At 40.8% G+C, this 21271-nt stretch overlaps 2 protein-coding genes across 4 annotated transcripts in view; both read left to right on the top strand.

Annotated features, from left to right (window-relative positions):
- LOC133618913 (uncharacterized) overlaps nucleotides 1-20089 on the top strand; it is a 28959-nt gene extending 8870 nt beyond the window's left edge. Inside the window, exons 2-4 of the mRNA XM_061979743.2 lie at nucleotides 302-1176; nucleotides 2482-2573; nucleotides 19889-20089. Of these exons, the coding sequence (XP_061835727.2) occupies nucleotides 308-1176; nucleotides 2482-2573; nucleotides 19889-19911 (984 nt within the window). The 5' untranslated portion in view covers nucleotides 302-307 and the 3' untranslated portion in view covers nucleotides 19912-20089. The remainder of the gene's footprint in view (nucleotides 1-301; nucleotides 1177-2481; nucleotides 2574-19888) is intronic.
- Nucleotides 19777-21271, top strand: part of LOC133618896 (neuron navigator 1-like) — a 113891-nt gene continuing 112396 nt past the window's right edge. For 2 of the 3 annotated variants that reach the window (XM_061979730.2, XM_061979722.2), the window contains exons 1-2: nucleotides 19777-20070; nucleotides 20267-21085. In XM_061979730.2, the coding sequence (XP_061835714.2) occupies nucleotides 20272-21085 (814 nt within the window). In that variant the 5' untranslated portion in view covers nucleotides 19777-20070; nucleotides 20267-20271. The remainder of the gene's footprint in view (nucleotides 20071-20266; nucleotides 21086-21271) is intronic. The other variant, XM_061979713.2, reaches the window with a different exon arrangement.

Below are 21271 nucleotides of genomic sequence, written 5' to 3'. Positions count from 1 at the left end.
CCCTGTTGCCTTCAGCCTGTGTCTGTAGACTGGACTAGGATCTGTCTGCTTCTTTGTTCACAGATGTCCCTGCAGGCAAAATTTATTGCGCAGTTGTTCCAAGATGCGTTAAAAACAAGCTAAACTTGTGGCCGGCTTGGTGACTTTTTGTTCTTGACTCACATGTTTTTTACACAGGCAGATGATATATAATTCTCAGTTACAAACAGCTGATTCATAGGAGACGATAAATAAAGATATGTGTTTTTCGTTAGAGACTTTTTAATTAGTAGACTGTGTCTCCTGTGCTTCTATATTTTAGATCATCATGAGTGGGGGAATAAATGTGAGGTCCACTCGTCAACCTCCTCCCCCATCTGGAATCCCACTCCCACGAACGCTCTTACCCACCTCCCCAAAAAGGGACAGGCACCACAGGACCAGCGATATACCCAGGGCCCTGACCCACTCCCCCAAACACACACCCAGACACACGCCCACTCAGTCTCCATCCCTTTGCCCTCGAAGAGCCAGCCTCCGCAAGTCTTCTCACAGGGACTTACAAACAGATACTGGCCTGAAATCTCCACTCCTCCACCGGACTGGTGATATTAATGCGCACCAGATCTCGTTTTCAGCCTACAACAGCCCACTGATCCAGCGACGAGTTCCACCGCCACAGTCCAAAGACACACTGGATCTAGTTAAGCCCACCCACCCTCGTATAGATGTTTCACTTGATAGTAATTGTAATAGAAATCCATGCACAAATAGAAACCAATCATTGACCACCAGCAACCTGCGTCTTCCACTCCAGTTCAGGAGAGTAGACCATTTCAGTTCCAATGTGCTTAGTTATGTTGTCCCGGTAAGAGAGGAAGAGGCTCCAAAAATTGACACAGACGAGTCCAATAATGGTAACATCTACGAACCTCACACTCAAAATTGTGATCAACCAACCATCAGTGGACCATGTGACTCCACCACCCAATCAGATGAAGAAATGGGGACACCGGAGGAACCAAGTGGAGCTTCCTCTACAAGTCTCCCGTTACTGCCACCAGGCATGCTGGCCATGCCTTTAATGTCCAAGCGACCTGTTGGTATGCTCGATGAAGGCCTACAAAATGAACCTGAAACCTCAGAAATACAAGGACCAAGAGTCAATATGGCAGCTGTTGCTCCCTTCAGTTTCAGGTTAGTGGTCTTTGTTCACACACAGTTATGACCCACTACTGGTTCACTTTCAAACCACTCAGTGCATACTCTCAGTGAAACCTTGATTTACAAACTTAAGTGGTTCGTACAAAGAAAAGTATATATATTGAAGCAAATTTGTCCTTACAAAACACTGTAAACATTAATAATGGGTTATAGCCTTGATGGAAGTCCATATGTTCCTAAAGTTTGTACACATTGAAGTTGAACACAATAGAAAGAGCTACCAGTACTGTTTATCACACAAACATAACAAAGAGTGATGGATCAACTTTCAATTTAATAAAAAAGCTGAAAAACTACAACCAGCTGAACTGTCCTCATTTGGAACCTGCCCTGCCGACACATTGTCCCTAGCCCTGTGGTGCACTCACAGAGACAAGGTTTGCACACTAAACATATTTTTGTTTGTAAATCAAACAGTTTGTACAATGAGGGTTTCATAAATCAGTACAACTGTATTATCTTCCTCCATTCTGCTTGATTCCAACCTTCTCCGGGTAACAAACTTAGGACCGAGAGGCTTGTTGTGACCATTTTCATGTACAGTGAAGCCTTGACAAACAAGTTTAATTCGTTTTGTGACAGATGTCAATACGCATCAGTTTGCCGAGAGATGTCGATGTCCGCTACCCATTCAAAAAAAACTGCACAACTCTACTGAGCATGCGCACGCATACGCACCAACGCTAAAGTTTTCCTCAATATTAAAATGAACTTAATCCATCAAAAAACACTTTGTGTATACTTACCTCTTGTATACGTCATCACTTGTGCTACAAGTAGGTAATTATTTTTAATTATATGTATTTCATTGTATATTCTGACCAGTAAACATGTAGAAACTTGCAGTGTGAGGAAGTTAATATTAACGGACAGTGAGCAAAGCATGTAAACAATTACAGAATGAGGAAGTTCACATTGATGCAAATAATGGTAGCTTACATATTCATTTTCATCACCATTTTGTAATCAGGAATAACCACTGGTAGCTGTCTTCCACAAAGCAGTTCATTTCAACAAAATGACTTGTATCTCAAAAAATTTGTAAGGTGGGGCACTTGTAAACCAAAGTATCACTTTAACCGTACAATAATCTTAACACACAACCACTTACCTACACTGTGCATTCTAGAGCAGAACTAATAGTTAAAGTGTCCAGCAGAAAGCCTCCAGTCATACTGAACATACTCTTTCATAGTCCTTCAACATGGATATAAAACCAGGCATGATTCTGATGTTTGTGTACAGTGATATATGTTATGGTTTTCATGTTGTTGGCAGGCTACAGGTACAGGAGGGTGATTTGTCACTGGATGAACTGAGTGATTGCTCATCTGGATCCATAGAAATCTGCTGCGATGACCTGACACCAGGTTAGGCACGTTTTAGTTACTGCAGTACTTTTAAGTGGTTCAAATATACTTTTTTCTCTCAGCTTCATGATCTCTGCCCTGTTATCACGAGGGCACAAATTTGCCAACAGATTGCTTTTTGTTACGTTTGGGGGCCTACAGGACACATTTACTGTGACAGCCATACAAGACATTCCAAAGGCCGATCTATGAGTCTCATTGTGGGATCTGAATAGACACAGTGAAAACTAAGGGACTATCAGTCTCAGTCCATTCAAATGTCCCCCCACTCATCAGTCCTCGGTCGCCGTGTTTGAAGTAAGGTGGCACAGTTTTGAATGTGTGCCTCAGCCCGAGGCTCTGCTGACTGCAGAGGGTCAGGATGAAGGGATGGAAACTAGAGAAATGGATGCTCTGATAGGGGAAGATGACAGTGTTGATGTGGGTCACTAATGGGATAAAAAAGGTGCATTTCCTGCCATGCAGTGATACAAGTATTGCAAGAACACTGATTTCAACTTATCCAAAAGCTTAGGATAGGGATGGGTACCCAATTCAGTACTTTTATAGGTACTGACGTAATTCCTTCGGTACTACATAGTACTGATTTACATTAATCAAACCCTACTAGAATTTGATACCTGTATTGCACGTGACGTCATGTTAGGTTGCAGACTCAGCATCAGCTCTGGCACTTGGCGCGCAAACGGCCGTTTTCATATTGGATTGTCTCTTAACAAAGTAAGCATGCCTGATAAAAAAAAACGTTCAAAAGAAAGACCAGTTTTGTTTATATTTATTTTTCCTTGTGGAGTAGTGTTGAGCATGTTTGCCTCACAGTCAGGAGAGGTTTTGAATCGCCATTCGGACGTAGCTCTGTAGAGTTTGCATGTTCTCATCATGCCTGTGTGGGTTTTCTCCCAGTACTTCAACTTCCTCTCACATTCCAAAAATAGGCATGTTAGGTTAATTGAAGACTCCTAATTGTGTGGTATGAATGTAAGTGTGATTGGCTTTTTGTCTATACAGCATGTGCTCTGAGATTGGCTGGCGCCGAGTCCAGGTTTTAACCTGCCTCTTGCCCAAAGTCGGCTGAGATAGTAAGATCCACCAAACCAGTTACATATAAAATAGGTGGATGGATAATAATAAATAAAATGTATAATATAACAATCAGTAAGTAGATAAGTAAAATATGTGATAAACAGCTAACTTGACTTGATGACTTATTTTATGTATCTTGCACGTAAATGTTAATGTTGGCAAATCAAAGCTTCTAAAAGCTTTTTAAGATTTCCAAAAGATGCTCGTGCAAAAGTGAGTGCATCTCATGATGGATTGACCCATTTTCAAAAAGCCTCTTGCTATCGTTGGGCAATGATTTCTGTCTTAATTAGTCTTTCAGTGGTGCTTGATGGGCAGTTGAAGGGTTTTAGACCCGTTGTAAGCTGCATTTACAGCACATGGAGGTAGGGGCTGGGAGTGTAATAACAGTAATTTAGGAAGCGGAGGAAGGAAGTTCGATGGATAGGAACACATTTGGATAGAGACGAGTCAAATCACTTTAAATGAGGGGACCAACTGCATACATGGGAACTGAATTAGATGCAGACTTGACGAAATGTGATGCTACAGTACTATCTGTTCTATCTTTGGCAACTGAAACAAACAAGTTAAGTAGTTCCTATAGCTGCCCACACTAAAACCAATGGTAACATAATCCACTCTTAGGATGCTCTGCCCCAGACCCTTAATGAAGACATGGACACTTAATGTGGCTGCAGCACCATATGGTCTTCAATTAGACCCCCAGTCTCACTGCACCCATTTTTGACGATGTGTGTGTATGTATGTGATGTGAATGTATGACCCTGGACAGATGGTGTTTGAAAGATAAATGTCTGTTAGACTGTAACATTTTTCAAACTATTTCCTTTTTCCTTTTCTATTTTTTATGATAATGTTGTCATATATGGTCTCTTGTCAAGGATATCAAAAACATGGAAAATTGATATACATGCATTTGGTACTCATCTATGACATCATCACATTTCACCTGAGATGATGGCAAAAAAGCAATGCAACAATTTGTATTCAGTCCATGTGAATAGTGAGAAGTATCAAGAAAAAAATTAAACTCCTGTCAGAATGGTTCAAATTAAACCCCGATTATATATATATATATATATATATATATATACTGTATGTGTGTATGTGTTTACATATATAATATAAAAAGCATCAAGAGAAAAATTAAACCCCTGTCAGAATGGTTAAAATGAAACCCTGATTTTATATATATATATATATATATATATATATATATATATATATATATATATATATATATATATATATATATATATATATATATATATATATATATATATATATACGTGTGTGTGTGTGTATCTGTATATATATATAAATATATATAAATATATATATATATATCAGGTGAAATATAATGATGTCACAGATGCGTACCAAATGCATGTTTTTGATATCCTTGAAAAGACACCATACAGTCATGGTCAACATTTACATACATTTGTAAAGAACATATTGTCATGGCTGTCTTAAGATTCCAATAATATCTACAACTCTTATTTTTTTGTGATAGAGTGCTTGAAGCAAATACTTGTTTGTCACAAAAACATTCATGAAGTTTGGTTCTTTTATGAATTTATTGTGGGTCTACTGAAAATGTGACCAAATCTGCTGGGTCAAAAGTATACATACAGCAATGTTAATGTTTGGTTACATGTCCCTTGGCAAGTTTCACTGCAATAAGGCACTTTTGGTAGCCATCCACAAGCTTCTGGCAAGTTTCTGGTTGAATTTTTGACCACTCTTCTTGACAAAATTGGTGCAGTTCAGCTAAATGTGTTGGTTTTCTGACATGGACTTGTTTCTTCAGCATTGTCCACATGTTCTTAATGGGGTTTAAGTCCAGACTTTGGGAAGGCCATTCTAAAACCTTAATTCTAGCCTGATTTAGCCATTCCTTTACCACTTTTGACGTGTGTTTGGGGTCATTGTCCAGTTGGATTACCCAACTGCGCCCAAGACCCAACCTCCTGGCTGATTATTTTAGGTTGTCCTGAAGAATTTGGAGGTAATCCTCCTTTTTCATTGTCCCATTTACTCTCTGTAAAGCACCAGTTCCATTCGCAGCAAAACAAGCCCATAGCATAATACTACCACCACCATGCCTGACGGTAGGAATGATGTTCTTGGGATTAAAGGCCTCACCTTTTCTCCTCCAAACATATTGCTGGGTATTGTGGCCAAGCAGCTCATATTTTTGTTTCATCTGACATCCCATGGACAAAGATAAGACCTTCTGGAGGAAAGTTCTGTAGTTAAATTATTAGAAACTTAAGACAGCCATGACATTATGTCCTTCCCAAGTGTATGTCAACTTTTGACCACGACTGTATAAATATATAGTGCCAGCATATCAGGGAGGACGGTATTGAAAGCTTAACTGAAGTCTAAAAATAGCAAAGAATGTATCTTAGGATGCTATAGGTGAGCCGAATGTTCTTGTGAGACAGCAACTTCCATGGCACAATTATCACTGTAAGCAAACTGCATGCAGGCTGTCTAGACTGGCAGTTTGCATGTTCTCCCTGTGAATGCGTGGGTTCCCTCCGGGTACTCCGGCTTCCTCCCACCTCCAAAAACATACACCTGGGGATAGGTTGATTGGCAACACTAAAACTGGCCCTAGTGTGTGAATGTGAGTGTGAACGTTATCTGTCTATCTGTATTGGCCCTGCCATGAGGTGGCGACTTGTCCAGGGTGTACCACGCCTTCCGCCCGAATGCAGCTGGGATAGGATTCAGTTTTTAAAGCTGAAAAGTTGTGTAAAGAAAGCACAAGCTATGAACACAATTTCCAGTGCAAACCCTTAAGGTGTCAATGAGTGAGGTTTTCCAACGCACACTACACTTGCACGGCCACTTTGACTGTCCTCAGTTTGATTAAAAATAGGGCTGAATGTGTGTTGGTTCCTATATCAATCAATCAAACTTTATTTATAAAGCGCTTTTCATACATAGAAGAAATGCAATGCAAAGTGCTTTACAAACTTAAAAACAATACCTCAAAGACTCAGATCCCCCATTATCACCGACGCACACAAATACCAAACGCAAATACACACACACACATATACAACTATATGAACAAATGAATGCATGGCTGAGTACAGAGGAGACGTGTGAGTAAACACTATCACAGGAGCCATTTGCACCAGGAGGTCATCAGACCATGGCCACCAGGACGCTGACACAATGTGCCCCCGATAACCCCTGAAGCAGTTGGAAAGTAAAAATAAGAAAACCTGTAAAATACTAATAATCATGAGTAGAGATAAAGGATAAAATACAAGTAAGACATATGAAGATAAAAAATAAAAAAAATAATAAATAAATAAATAAAAAAGATAAAAATAAAATTAATATACAGTAAAACATATAATAAATAAATAGAACTAAATTAAATCTTGCATAACTAATAAGATTAAAAGTGAAGTACAAATGACTTGAATCCAATTAATTGATATTAGGTAAAAGCCAAATTAAAAAGGTGGGTCTCAAGCCTGCTCTTAAAAACATGAACGTTCTCCGCAGCCCTGAGGTCCTCCGGCAAGCTGTTCCGTAGACGGGGGACATAATGTACAGTATGTATGCATAATATACAGTGTTGGGTTAGTTACTGAAAACCAGTAACTAGTTACAGTTACTAGTTACTTTATTTCAAAAGTAACTCAGTTACTAACTCAGTTACTTACACCAAAAAGTAATGCGTTACTGTGAAAAGTAACTATTTAGTTACTTATTTTTTTCTCCTTTTTTTTTAAGGCTCCCATTAATGCCCTTTTAGCCTTCGTTTCAGTACTGTTATTGCACTGGAGAATAATACAATGTGTTGATCAACTTGACATGCATTTGCATCACTGAACTCTGCTAAGCAATGTGGTCTACATACAACACACAAAGACAAAGATATGTTTCAAAGGGCCAATTTATTTCAGGCCACAACAAATTGACAAAACTATTTGAAATAGCTGCAACATAACATACATAAGTAACAAACCGCATAATAACAACATAGCTGTAAAGCTGGCTTCACCCAAGGAAGGCACACATGACATACACAAAGCCTAATCAGGCATTTTTTTTCTCTCAAGGAATTGTGAAATAAAATCATGTATTCAGGAGCTCAACACTGTAGTGAAGCCCAGAAGACTCTACACATTTCCCCAGTTTTAGTTTAGAGAAAATGAAAGATTGGCCTGGCCCACTAGCATCCCTCTTTATGTTTGTGAACTTTATAGTCTATACATTTAGAGTGATGTGATAATCAAACACTCTAGAAGTCTAGAATGAAATAGTATATAAGAGAATTGACAGTGTGTACCTTCAATGGTGAGCAGAGGCAGAGTTTGGAGTGTTTTCTTTAGCTCGCTTTCCATGTTTATGTACTCACTGTCCAGGTACTTGGAACATGTTTTCTGTGCCATTTGTTGTTTGACGCCGGTATCATGCTATTTAGCTGCCAGAAAACGGGTGACTCCACTGTAGAAATAGCCTGCATGTCTTCTAGCACATACGCTGCAATGGCTCTATCAATGTTGTCCTGGCTAGCATTGCCTCCGTTAAAATCCTTAGGTGGAGGTGAAGTGGCATCGGAGTCTGTGTCTCTCTTTACTAGCTTCGTCAAAGCATGTTGCTTATGTGGCGTGGCGAAGTTGGGAGAGTGGCCGTGCCAGCAATCTGAGGGTTACTGGTTCAATCCCCACCTTCTACCATCCTAGTCACGTCCGTTGTGTCCTTGAGCAAGACACTTCAACCTTGCTCCTGATGAGTCCTGGTTAGTGCCTTGCATGCCAGCTCCCGCCATCAGTGTGTGAATGTGTGTGTGAATGGGTGAATGTGGAAATAGTGTCAAAGCGCTTTGAGTTCCTGAAAAAGGTAGAAAAGCTATACAAGTATAACCCATTTACATTTATGTAGCTGTTTCAGCAGATTTGAATTGCTGTTTTGGGCAGTATTCCCGGGTGCGGTCACTGTTGCTACTCACTGCTCCCCTCACCTCCCAGGGGGTGATCAAGGGTGATGGGTCAAATGCAGAGAATAATTTCACCACACCTAGTGTGTGTGTGACAATCATTGTCACTTTAACTTTAAGTAGATGGGATCTTTGATCCAAGACACAACTTACATTTAACTAAAATGTTATTTTCTTTGTGCTCGACAAAAGAAAAGTAGTGACAATGTATCCATGTTAAGAACCTCGACTTCTGGCTTCGCCATGATGTCTTTTTAGTTGTTATGAGAGTAGCGTGTGTGTGTGTGCGTGTGGCCCTTTAAGAAATGACAGCATGTGAGGTGAGTGACGTCAGTGAGTGAGTGGGCGAGAAAGGTGAGGGAGCGCAACAGTGGATGCGTGCAGGTGCTCTAGCTTGGTGGATGGCTACGTGCAAGACACCAATAAAGTCACAAAATTGCAACAAACCGCCGGCCTCGTCATTCACCCTCGAGTCCGGAGCTGTAAAGACCCACTGCCGGGTAAAGTGAAGGGTGTTAGCCCCGAAGTACATAGGCCCTGGAGGAACGTCTCCCCTGCGCTCCGCTCCTCGGTCGAGGAAAGCACGCCTTTTCTTTTCCTTGTGAGATAGAAGGACGACACTTCTAGCCGATACTACATTAAAAAATAACATAAAATAACGCAGTAACGCATCATGTAGTAACGGTAACTGAGTTACTGGATATAAAAAAATAACGCATTAGATTACTAGTTACCGCCAAAACTAACGGCGTTACAGTAACGCGTTACTTAGTAACGCGTTAGTCCCAACACTGATAATATATCCATTGTCTGTTCTCACTTGTCCCTCCTTGGAAATGGAAAGGAGGAATAAATAATAATACTAAATACTAAAGTTAAAGTTAAAGTTAAAGTACCAATGATTGTTACACACACACACTAGATGTGGTGAAATTTGTCCTCTGCATTTGACCCATTCCCTTGTTTACCCCCTGGGAGGTGTGGGGAGCAGTGGGCAGCAGCGGTGCCACGCCCGGGAATCATTTTGGTGATTTAACCCCCAATTCCAACCCTTGATGCTGAGTGCCAAGCAGGGAGGTAATGGGTCCCATTTTTATAGTCTTTGGTATGAACTCACAACCTACCGATCTCAGGGCGGGCACTCTAACCACTAGAGAACTGAAATACAAACAACACTGGAGTAAAAGTAAAATATAGTTATACACTAATAGTATTACTCCTATAGTTGGTGTGTTGTTTAATTTAGGCAATAGGATAGGATAGACTTTATGTATCTAAAGTAAACTCCTATTGCATTATCTTGGCTGTCTGTACAAACAACTGTGATGACCAAAGATTCAGTCATATCACCTTCCTTTTATCACCTAAAAAAACAGAGGTCCTCAATTAGTTACGGCCATGCACACTCCAGATCCCTTTTGACCATTTGGGTCACTTGTAATGTAGGCAGTCAATCATGTGACTTACTTGAAAACCACTCTAACACACCACGTCGTAACCAAGCAACTAGCACACGCAGCACAGCATGAGACACTCCTCGGAAGGGGAATATCAACACCAAGTCACCATTTAAAACACTTAAAAACAAATTGTTAGTCTTCTCTCTGGACACCAACAGCTGCGGATGATTCACAATGAGCGTGCGACGTTCACCGAGGTACAGAATGTTATTTTTTATTACATTCGTATTTCATGCCTCTGTATACACTCGTGCCATTGTCATGGGAAGGTTTTAAAATGCCTGAATTCCCCAAATGCCTGCGCCTTTGAGTCACGCGGTGTCTCATCACTGTCGTCATTCATGAGTCAGATTTGAGTCACAAGAGCAGCCAGTATCAGTATGTTGTGTTAACATGGTATCCTGGCCTGAGAATTGACATTAATAGCCATGTTATGTATTGGGGTAGTTATAGTATGTATGTCAGAGCCAAGTGTTTAGTGCGACTTCCTGTGAATATCAAGCTTTGCGTGTTAGCAGGCAAACTGCAGCAGGATATCCCCTCTATGTCTTATACACTTCCTCTTCCTCTCTGGAACACACACATACAATATATGTCCTTGCCCTGTCATTTTCCTCCACTTTTAAGTTTATTCATTATTGCTCTTTCTGTTCAAACATGGGTAATGTTACTGTGGCCAAAATATTAAATATACTTGGTAAATAAAACCTACCGGTATGCCTTATTTTTAATGAATACTTAGGTCTATTACGCCACTGTATTATAACGTTGATCATTATGTTGGTACTTGGAGAGCCAAGTGTTTTATGCATTGATATTTGGTTAAAAAAGCTTGAGAACCACTGGTCTAGGTCATTTGTATTGGATATGCTTTGGTGTTATGTTGTGTAAATTTGACTCCACAGTCACATTTATAACTTACTTTTTGAGTCTGTCGACAGGATGTTTGTTTGTGGAGTCGTTCCCAGGTTGTAAATAAAAGCATGCCCCACCCTCTCCAAATGCATAATTTGTCTTAAAAATGTACATCACTAAATATATAATGTTTGCCAGTGTCGAAAATACACTTAATAAACAGTGTATAGATTCACCCGGTCACAACCTTAGGTACACCAGCTAGTGCATGCAACTCCGCTGCTAAATTTATGTCACTGCATGTCGCAAGTCATTGTTATTATGCACATACCAAGATTAGATTAATATAATCTTAGTAGATTATTATGTCCAAAATAAGTACGTCCACCTGGCTGTGATGTCATGACAAAGCCAGACTGCAAAACCCAGTGAACAGAGGCATCCAAAACTGCACTGTTTGAAACCTTATGATTTGATGCTTTGGCATTGTTTAACACAAGTATCCAACATTGTAACAACTTTTATAAATTGACCACTTATATGTGGGCTTTGTACCGAGGATGTCGTTGTGGCTTGTGCAGCCCTTTGAGACACTTGTGATTTAGGGCTATATAAATAAAGATTGATTGATTGATTGATTGAAGTAGGAAAAGACGAAAGTCATCACAGGTTCTCTTCGATTCCCATTTGGTCTCCAGCTGACTTTTGTGTATTCGTAGCAAAATCTGCTTCCTTGTTCTGCATTTTCTTCTCACTTCTACACCCCCGCATCACACTTGTCTCATCCTTACAAGAACTTGTTTTGTCCTGCACTTGCATGAAAAAGAAGAGGAACTAAGAGTCACTTTGTGACCACAGGGAGTGGGTGAAAGTGAGACCATGCGCCATCTGCATCTTTTGAATGTGACATGAAGTTTAGGGTGCTTTAAAATGGTTTAATTATTTATGTTGTGGTATAATGTGCCTCAGTGTCTGTTTGCATGTCCAAGAAATTCACATGGCCACGCTGTAGTGTAGAGCTATAGAGGTGAAACGGTTTTAGGCCCCGTTTACTCTAAGCCGGATAAAGTTATCCAGGGTAAATCACTCCTAACCTTATCCGTGTACACACAGAACAATGCCACCGTTTAAAACCCCCGCCTCCTTCCATCCGCCGGCGCAACGCGACCGAGTACGCATGCACGAAATAAAAAAGAAATAAATAAATCCACCTGAGCGTCCATCTGCTCCAATCTCTCCAGTAGATGACTTTACTTCACTGTGAAGTTGTTATTAAAAAGAGCTATATTGTAAATAGTTTGCTGTGCATTTTACATTTGTTTGCTGTGTTTTGCGTGCAAGTTTTTAAATTAAAATGTATCTCCTTTTAACAACATCCAGTGTTGTGGTATCTCAATGAACTAGAATTCAGTGTCCTGTGGGGCCCTATTGTAGTGAATCACACCTGAGCCATCATAAATTTATCAAATCTTTAATCCACATTAGAAAGTAGACAATGCGATAAAGAACATTTTACAACTATTAATTTAGGGATATTTATATATATATATATATATATATATATATATATATATATATATATATATATATATATATATATATATATATATATATATATATACAGTTATGTCCAAAAATATTTGGACATTGACACACTTTTCAGTATTCCAGCTCTGTACAACACCACAATGGATTTGAAATAAAACAATCAACATGTGCTTTAAGTGCAAACTTTGAGCTTTAATTTGAGGGTATTTACATCCAAATCAGGTGAACGGTGTAGGAATTACAACCCATTTTATATGTTCCTTCCACTTTTTAAGGGACCAAAAGTATTTGGACAAACTAACATAATCATAAATCAAATTGTAACTTTTTAATACTTTGTTGCAAATCCTTTGCAGTCAATGACAGCCTGAAGTGTGGAACACATAGACATCACCAGACGCTGGGTTTGGTCCCTGGTGATGCTCTGCCGGGCCTCTGTTGCAGCTGTCTTCACTTCCTGCTTGTTCTTTGGGCATTTTTCCTTCAGTTTTGTCTTCAGCAAGGGAAATGCATGCTCAATGGGATTCAGGTCAGGTGATTGTCTTGGCCATTGCAGAACATTCCACTTCTTTGCCTTAAAAAAACTATTTGGTTGCTTTCGCAGTATGCTTCGGGTCATTGTCCATCTGCATTGTGAAGCACCTTCCAATGAGTTTTGAAGCATTTCAATTTGAATATGAGCAGATAATATTGCCCCAAACACTTCAGAATTCATTCTGCTGCTTTTGTCAGCTGGCACATCATCAATAAATATAAGAGATCCAATTCCACTGGCAGCCATGCATGCCACTACCACCACTATGCTTCACTGATGCGGTGCTATGCTTTGGATCTTGAGCAGTTCCTTCCCTTCTCCATACTCTTCTCTTTCCATCATTCTGGTACAAGTTGATCTTTGTCTCATCTGTTCATATGATGTTGTTCCAGAACTACACAGGCTCTTTTACATGTTTCTTGGCAAACTCTAATCTGGCCTTCCTGTTTTTGAGGCTCACCAATAGTTTACACCTTGTGACGTAACCTCTCTATTTTCTCTGGTGAAGTCTTCGCTTAATTGTTGACTTGGACACAGATACATCTACCTCCTGGAGAGTTTTCTTGATCTGGCCAACTGTTGTGAAGGGCTTTTTCTTGACAAGGGAAAGGATTTGTCCGTCATCCACCACACTTGTTTTCCGTGGTATTCCATGTCTTTTGGTGTTGCTGAGCTCAGCAGTGCGTTCTCTCTCTTTAAGAATGTACCAAATTTGGCCACACCTCATGTTTTTGCTATCTCTCTGATGGCTTTGTTTTGATTTTACAGCCTAATGATGGCTTGCTTCACTGATAGTGACAGCTCTTTGGAATTCATATTAAGAGATGACCTCCCCAGATTCCAAATGAATATACCACACTTGAAATGACATCTAGGCCTTTTATCTGCTCTTTGTAAATTAAAGAAATGAAAAAAACAAGTGAATAACACACACCTGGCCATGGAACAGCTGAGTAGCCAATTGTCCAATTACTTTTGGTCCCTTAAAAAGTGGAAGGCACATTTAAAATGTGTTGTAATTCCTACACCGTGCACCTGATTTGGATGTAAATACCCTCAAATTAAAGCTCAAAGTTTGCACTTAAAGCACATGTTGATTGTTTCATTTCAAATCCATTGTGGTGTTGTACAGAGCTGGAATACTGAAAATTGTGTCAATGTCCAAATATTTACTCCGCTGGACCGGATCTTCATCTTCCAGCAGTTGTTTGGGACACGAGGGGATGGTTCTATCTTTCAACTGCGCGCTAATGGCGCAGTTAGCGAAGATGCGGGCATCATGCACACTGCCTGGCCATTACACAGTCACATCCATAAAGCAATATTTGTAGCCACACACTGCCTGTATCACATCCACGGGAGGAAGAGACCAAGTTTTTCGATAAATAGAATCACAGCTGCGAAAGTGTTGTATCCGAAATAGCTGCAATCGCGCGTTGCCTTCTCTTAAGGTATTCATGTGTGATTTCCACAAGTGTCTGTACATGTAGAAGAAGGAGAAACACGGGCATGTCTGGATGACTAGCCTCCATCTTTCTAGCTTAGGTTGTTATGAAGCTGGCTGAGGCGCATTCTTTCTGGCATCACTTCCTGTGTGGGCGCGGTCTTTCTGGCGTCACTTCCTCTTCGAACTCACTTTGTAAACGATCAATGAGTCCATACAATGCTAAGTGCCGAAGATTCAAGAAATACATGGCGCACTTACCCGTGTAAAAATTTGTCCGAGGAGGGGAACCTTTAACGATAGTTTAGTGTGGCTGAAACAGGGATTTAGCTAAATAATTATTCGTTTAAGGGGTTAAATGACTTAGTGTAGACATGGCCTTAAAGGGGAACATTATCACAATTTCAGAAGGGTTAAAACCATTAAAAATCAGTTCCCAGTGGCTTATTTTATTTTTCGAAGTTTTTTTCAAAATTTTACCCATCACTCAATATCCCTAAAAAAGCTTCAAAGTGCCTGATTTTAACCATCGTTATATACACCCGTCCATTTTCCTGTGACGTCACACAGTGATGCCAATACAAACAAACATGGCGGATAGAACAGCAAGGTATAGCGGATTCAGACTCGGATTTCAGCGGCTTAAGCGATTCAACAGATTACGCATGTATTGAAACGGATGGTTGTAGTGTGGAGGCGGGTAGTGAAAACAAAATTGAAGAAGAAACTGAAGCTATTGAGCCATATCGGTTTGAACCGTATGCAAGCGAAACCGACAAAAACGACACGACAGCCAGCGACACGGGAGAAAGCGAGGACGAATTCGGCGATTGCCTTCTAACCAACGGTTGGTATGTGTTTGTTTGGCATTAAAGGAAACTAACAACTATGAACTAGGTTTACAGCATATGAAATACATTTGGCAACAACATGCACTTTGAGAGTGCAGACAGCCCATTTCAGGCGCGCTAAGAACATATATTTTTCCACGATTTTAGCACTCAGGTTAACCATACCTAAATAGACACAAAATACTGCATTACACAAGACTACCCGAATGTACTCGAATGATTGAAAAAAATAAATGTTTTTAAGCTAAATTATTGGTAAACACAATTTATGTATAATAATTTACGTAAAACCACGAGTAATGAATAACGTTTTCATCAATTAATATATTCTGTAGACATACCCTCATCTGCTCTCTTTTCCTGAAAGCTGATCTGTCCAGTTTTGGAGTTGATGTCAGCATCTGCTTTGAGTGTCGCAGGATATCCACACATTCTTGCCATCTCTGTCGTAGCATAGCTTTCATCGGTAAAGTGTGCGGAACAAACGACTGACCAGTTCGTCGGCTTTCCCCACAGCCTCGTATTTTGAACAAATTTCGTCCAATTTCTTGCCACTTTCGCATCTTTGGGCCACTGGTGCAACTTCAATCCGTCCCTGTTCGTGTTGTTACACACTCCGACAACACACCGACGAAAGTGAGAAAATGGCGGATTGCTTCTCGATGTGACGTCACGTTGTGACGTCATCGCTCCGAGAGCGAATATAGAAAGGCGTTTAATTCGCCAAAATTCACCCATTTAGAGTTCGGAAATCGGTTAAAAAAATATATGGTCTTTTTTCTGCAACATCAAGGTATTTATTGACGCTTACATAGGTCTGGTGATAATGTTCCCCTTTAATCTATTTTGAGTTGCTGGGGCAAATACAGTCATGCTAAGTAGAGACACCTTTCTTCACTATGCCTGACGAGCTGTCTCGCCTTTCTTCACCTCTCGCCGTGTTTTCAATCTACCCATTAATCCTTGTATCGCGATGCTTAAAGTGTCTTTATTGTGAGTGTTTGCGTGGAGGTATTTTCCTTGAGTCTGGGCTAGTTTCCCAGTGTTTCAGCCGGTGGTCAGGACCAAAAGCTGCGTTTACTGTACACACAAATATCCGACATATTGAATGTGTGCGTGATGAATGCAAAGTCTAATACCCAGCGCTGGCATCCATCACACACTCAGCTCGTCTGATGTCAAGCCAGATTGCTCAGGTAAATTGCACACCGTGCACAGGCAACGTGCTGTGTGCACTAAGTAGAAAGAGAGTGTATGTTTACATCCGCTGTATATTAAAGAGATTAGGCAGTGGAGCCAGAGAGAGCGCTGAAACAAACAAGTAGCTGTGTGTTGCCAACACACACTTAACCTGTGTGTGTACGTGCTTTCAAGAACATCGATGTGTGTGTCTTTGGCCCCTTGTACCACACAGACCTACCTTGTACACAGCCACTCTGATTTCACTAACCCTAATCCCTCATCAGGGAGGTATAAGAGCTGATGTGCGCTACCTATTAGCTCAGATTTACATCCCTAGGCCCCCAATCAAGCCTGCAACCAGCCCCAGGGCTCCTGTAAGTGTCAGAACACAGATTTGACCCAAGCGTGGCTCAACCACAACATTGTTGTTCCTTTTGAATAAAGTTAGTCGTCTCTAGTTAATGGATCTTGCCATGCAATGAACTTGTTTGCATTAGTCATCAGTGATGCCCGTCTGAGCGCCGGATGACACATGCTTAGTTTTGTTTACACTGCCATGTTCACAGCAAAAGTAGCAGCTAAAGTGAATAGCATCAGCATCAGCTTCAAACTTTCAGAGTTTTTACAGCACATTTTATTGACGTAACTATTGGGTGATTCAACACTTAATAAATTAAACATAACTAACTCATATAATGATATTAAAATAGAATATATGCTCCTGGTGTGCTATCAAAGTTTCAGATCAACGGAGATCATATTACCATATTTGTAACAGGGTTATGTATCACTTGTCAACTCCCACTTCTCCGGTCCGTTACTCAAATACATCGATGTAGAACATAAACAGCGATTTCCTCGTCCCTATTTTTTTACTAGAAATGCAACAATTAACCAGTTTATTATTAACCATGTGTTTCAGTCCTCACACGCTATAAACGGACATTATGCCGGTATGTTATTTTCAGAACAAAAACTAAGTTACACCAGATGTGCACAAGCTTACGTATACACCTTATTACTGTAGTTAAGAAATGGCAGCAGGACACTAAACTGTTATCCACCCTAAGAAAAAGCTGAATTTGGCAGTGTGGAAACATTTCGGGTACTTAAAAAACAACCATGGAGTCATTTAAGACAATGGCTCACCCATTTGCCAAAGAAAGTTGCAGCTGTCTAATATGTCCAAAATGGTACAGCTTTACATGCCTAAATAAAGGTAACACATAGAGTAAGGGTTAATTTAACATAGTTATAGAGGTAATCTCTGTAACTAAACACAATTATGTTAGTGGCAAGTATTTTAATGAAGAATTGAGTTGGCAGTGTATAAACTTGTCACTTACAATCTGTAGCTGAGCGTTGAGTCAGTTCAGTGTAAACAAACAGCAACTGCTGTCATTCAATGACCATTTAACGGGAGAGATTGCTTATTCCTGTTTGTGTTGAATAAACTATAAGCTTTGTAGGTTAATATAGCAAGTGAAAAAACGCTAACATAGCTTCAGGAGCTTGTAGAAGAACAGCATATCTAATTAGGTGCATTCCAGTTATTAACACAGCATAAAGTAGATTATTAAAAAATGAATAAATAGGCATGGATGACAGTTGACTTTGAGTTGATAAACCACATTCTTCCCCTGGGGGATCAATAAAGTAAATCTCAGTCTCATAAAAATACTATTATTTATTCTTGTATTTATTATTATGAATATTTGTTGTGAGTTTATACATTTTTATTTTATTCTTATCAATGCTTAATAATCATTATAATCGTAAAACCGTGATTATTAGTTAATTTTCATAGCGTCCCGAATTATCCCGAATTGTTACACGGTGTAGATAGTGTTGTCCGATGTCGCGCAAGAACTAAGCAACTAAGCATTAAAGAACAATCCAAAACAATTCCTTTGTTTTTGCTTGCTTTCAGTAGTAAAAGTTATTTATCCAAACTGACCAAAAAGTAAAGGTCTAGCGTTTCAGCTTAGGTTGTTAGTCATTTATTTTTTTTAAGAGTATAATGCAGCAGAATTGCTGTGATGACAATAGATGCCAAGTCAAGCTCAGACCTGCATGGACATACTGTATAGTCAACTGCAAACAGATCGATTTGTTGTGAATAATGACTTTAAGGTAAGGGGTTATGCTTTGCCATCATTATCATCCCTAATGGACATGGATGTTACTCTGTTTATGGCTCTCTATCTACCGTAATTGTATCTCAGCCTATCCAATATATTGAGTGTCATTCCCAGAATATAATGTTTGTATCTGAAGCAAAGTTTCTTCATGTTGTGTTGATTGAGATGGGATGTCCAGTGGGGTGAAGAAACACCGCTGAATGTGCCGGAGCACAACTGAATCCCTGGATGGGGGCTTCTCTGGCCTTGTCTCATCAATGTGACACAGTGGGAGACACAGAGCCACGCACACCGACACACATACACGCACATTCAAGAGGAGCGCAGACCGAAATATCTACACCCACATAACACTCGTGCTTGTTTTAAACCAGCGTGTTATCACAATGACTGTGCTAAGGGATGGATGAGGTTGCACAGCCATAGCTTAATGGCCTGTGCATTTAGGCTGGGATGGGCTATATGGTGGAAGGGAGCAAATAGAGATGAGTGGATAGTTGATGTGCTGCAGGTGGTGGTTCTGGTCATTATTTTCAGGTCTGTTGGCTGCTAATTAAAGCAAAATTGCAGCACTGGTCTTCCTTATTGTTTAATATCCCATGAAACGTGAAGCCTTCTTATGATAATTTAAGGTAATGACGGGTGGGTTTCCTGTGGTTAACACACTTAACAAAATCTGAATCAGAATAGATTAATAGGGTGGAAAATGTGATTATGGTGGATTGATGTGCAAGTGTATGCTGAGGGGAGGTGTCTTTATTCTGCTGGCAATATTTGACATAGGGGATCATTGCAGTCACACGCTGCTCAGCTGGTTGGGCTGCATGTGACTTCTTCTTTTTTTCTTCCAAGGGGTATACGGACAAAGAGATTATGCAAAACAGGATGTGAGCGAAAAAGACATGTGTTGTTTCAATAAAAAGACGGGAAAGCGCTTAATTTAGATTTTTGTAATTTGTTGCTAAAACCCTGGTGTTTGCCTGCACTGGTGGGCAACGTAGCACATCATCTGTGGTTTGTGTGTGAGGAAGAGAGAGAGGGAGGGTTAGGGAAGAAGGATGAATCAGCCAGTGGGAGGACGGAGAAGCAGAGACGACAAGAAAGAGGGGAAGGATAGCAGAGGACGAAGGAGAAGGCGGGTGAATGAGCCAGCGGGGGTAGGTTTAGCAAGTTAGGGACAGGCAGAGGGAGGAGAGACCGAGGAGGTTTGGTGTTACTGCGACTGTTTCTCCTGTCAGTCGGCTGCTGCCTGCCTCACTAGCAGGAGGGGATGCAGAGCAGGAGCCACGCAGAGGTGGAGACAACAAAAGCGGATGGTCAGCGCTGCGGTTTGTTCCAGCAGCTCCATTGTCAAATGTGCACTGTGAAGAGCTGGATTTGAATATTGGACACTGGCCTGCAGATCCATGGATTATAAACTGTGAGTAAAGGCAATTTGTACTAGAACACTTGCCATTTTTAACTGGGGGGTCTTGCTCAGCAGGCAGCCATCTAGTGAACCTCAAACCAACAGAGCTTTGGGATTTTTAACTGCTCCTTTCCTGTCTTTTACACCGTTTATTTCATTCTGCTTGTGTGTGTATCAGAGCATGCCCCTGTTGTTTGGCTCTCTGCAGGAGGGATGCTGGAGGCTAATGTGGCTAACATTAGCATGACAGCAAAGCCAAGGGAGCTGGACCTCAGGACTCCTGCTGTCTCCAGCCAGGATTCTTCAGCCCAGTCCATGGCCTCAAGGAAACCCCCGGCAAAGCCATCTGCTCTGCCCCAGGGACCTCCACGTCCCCCCAGATCTGAGCTGAAGGTCTACCGGCCAACTACCGGGTCCATTCCGAATCCAGTCCCCAATCCGTCTAAGCTACGCAAGCAGCGATCACTTAGCAACTTATGTGTGCTCACTGATGCTGAGAAGAAACTGCACCTATACCAGACTCCCAGGTGGAATGATGATTGCGGTCAGCCTGGTAATGGCACATACAAAACAGGGCAGACTAAGACCCGTCAGGCTGTGGGTGGGAAAATATCCCTTTCTAGAACACTTTCAAAGTCAGAACAGTCCCTGTTCCAGGGGAAGCCTAAGCCTTTCAACTCCCAATCTGTGACATCAAACTTGTGCAAGCCAAGCCGAATCCCAGCCCCTGGAAAACCACGAGGCCCTTATGCAGAGGTCAAGCCCATCAGTAAGACCTCTGTGACATGTCAGAGTCCAGGACCAGACCTTGCTGAACACCCAGTTAAGGGTAATTGTGTAGGTGGTACTTGGGATAAAGACAAAAAACTTGGGGAGAGGGGAAGATCTGCTCCTGTTTCGAATGAGGACAAGAAGGAGAGGAAAATGGTTGAAGGAGAAGACGATAAGAACTTTTTAAAGGTGGACCCGGAGTTAGTGGTGACAGTTCTGGGGGACCTCGAGCAGCTTCTGTTCAGTCAAATCCTTGGTGAGTCCACTATTTTTTAGGCCTATTATGCATGGGATCATGCATGGGGCCAGTATCAGTTAAATTGTTGTTATTGACAATGCACCATGTTATTAGTTCCCTGGGAGTGAATGAGCTATTATTCTGTAGTGTTGTGCACAATACAAAGATGGTCGCCATTGCTCTATAGAAAACAACATTATGTAA

The sequence above is a fragment of the Nerophis lumbriciformis genome, linkage group LG01, assembly GCF_033978685.3.
Source record: "Nerophis lumbriciformis linkage group LG01, RoL_Nlum_v2.1, whole genome shotgun sequence".
NCBI classification, from domain to species: Eukaryota; Metazoa; Chordata; class Actinopteri; order Syngnathiformes; family Syngnathidae; genus Nerophis; species Nerophis lumbriciformis.
The sequence above is the reverse complement of the archived record's forward strand: the minus strand, read 5'-3'. Positions and strand labels throughout refer to the sequence as shown.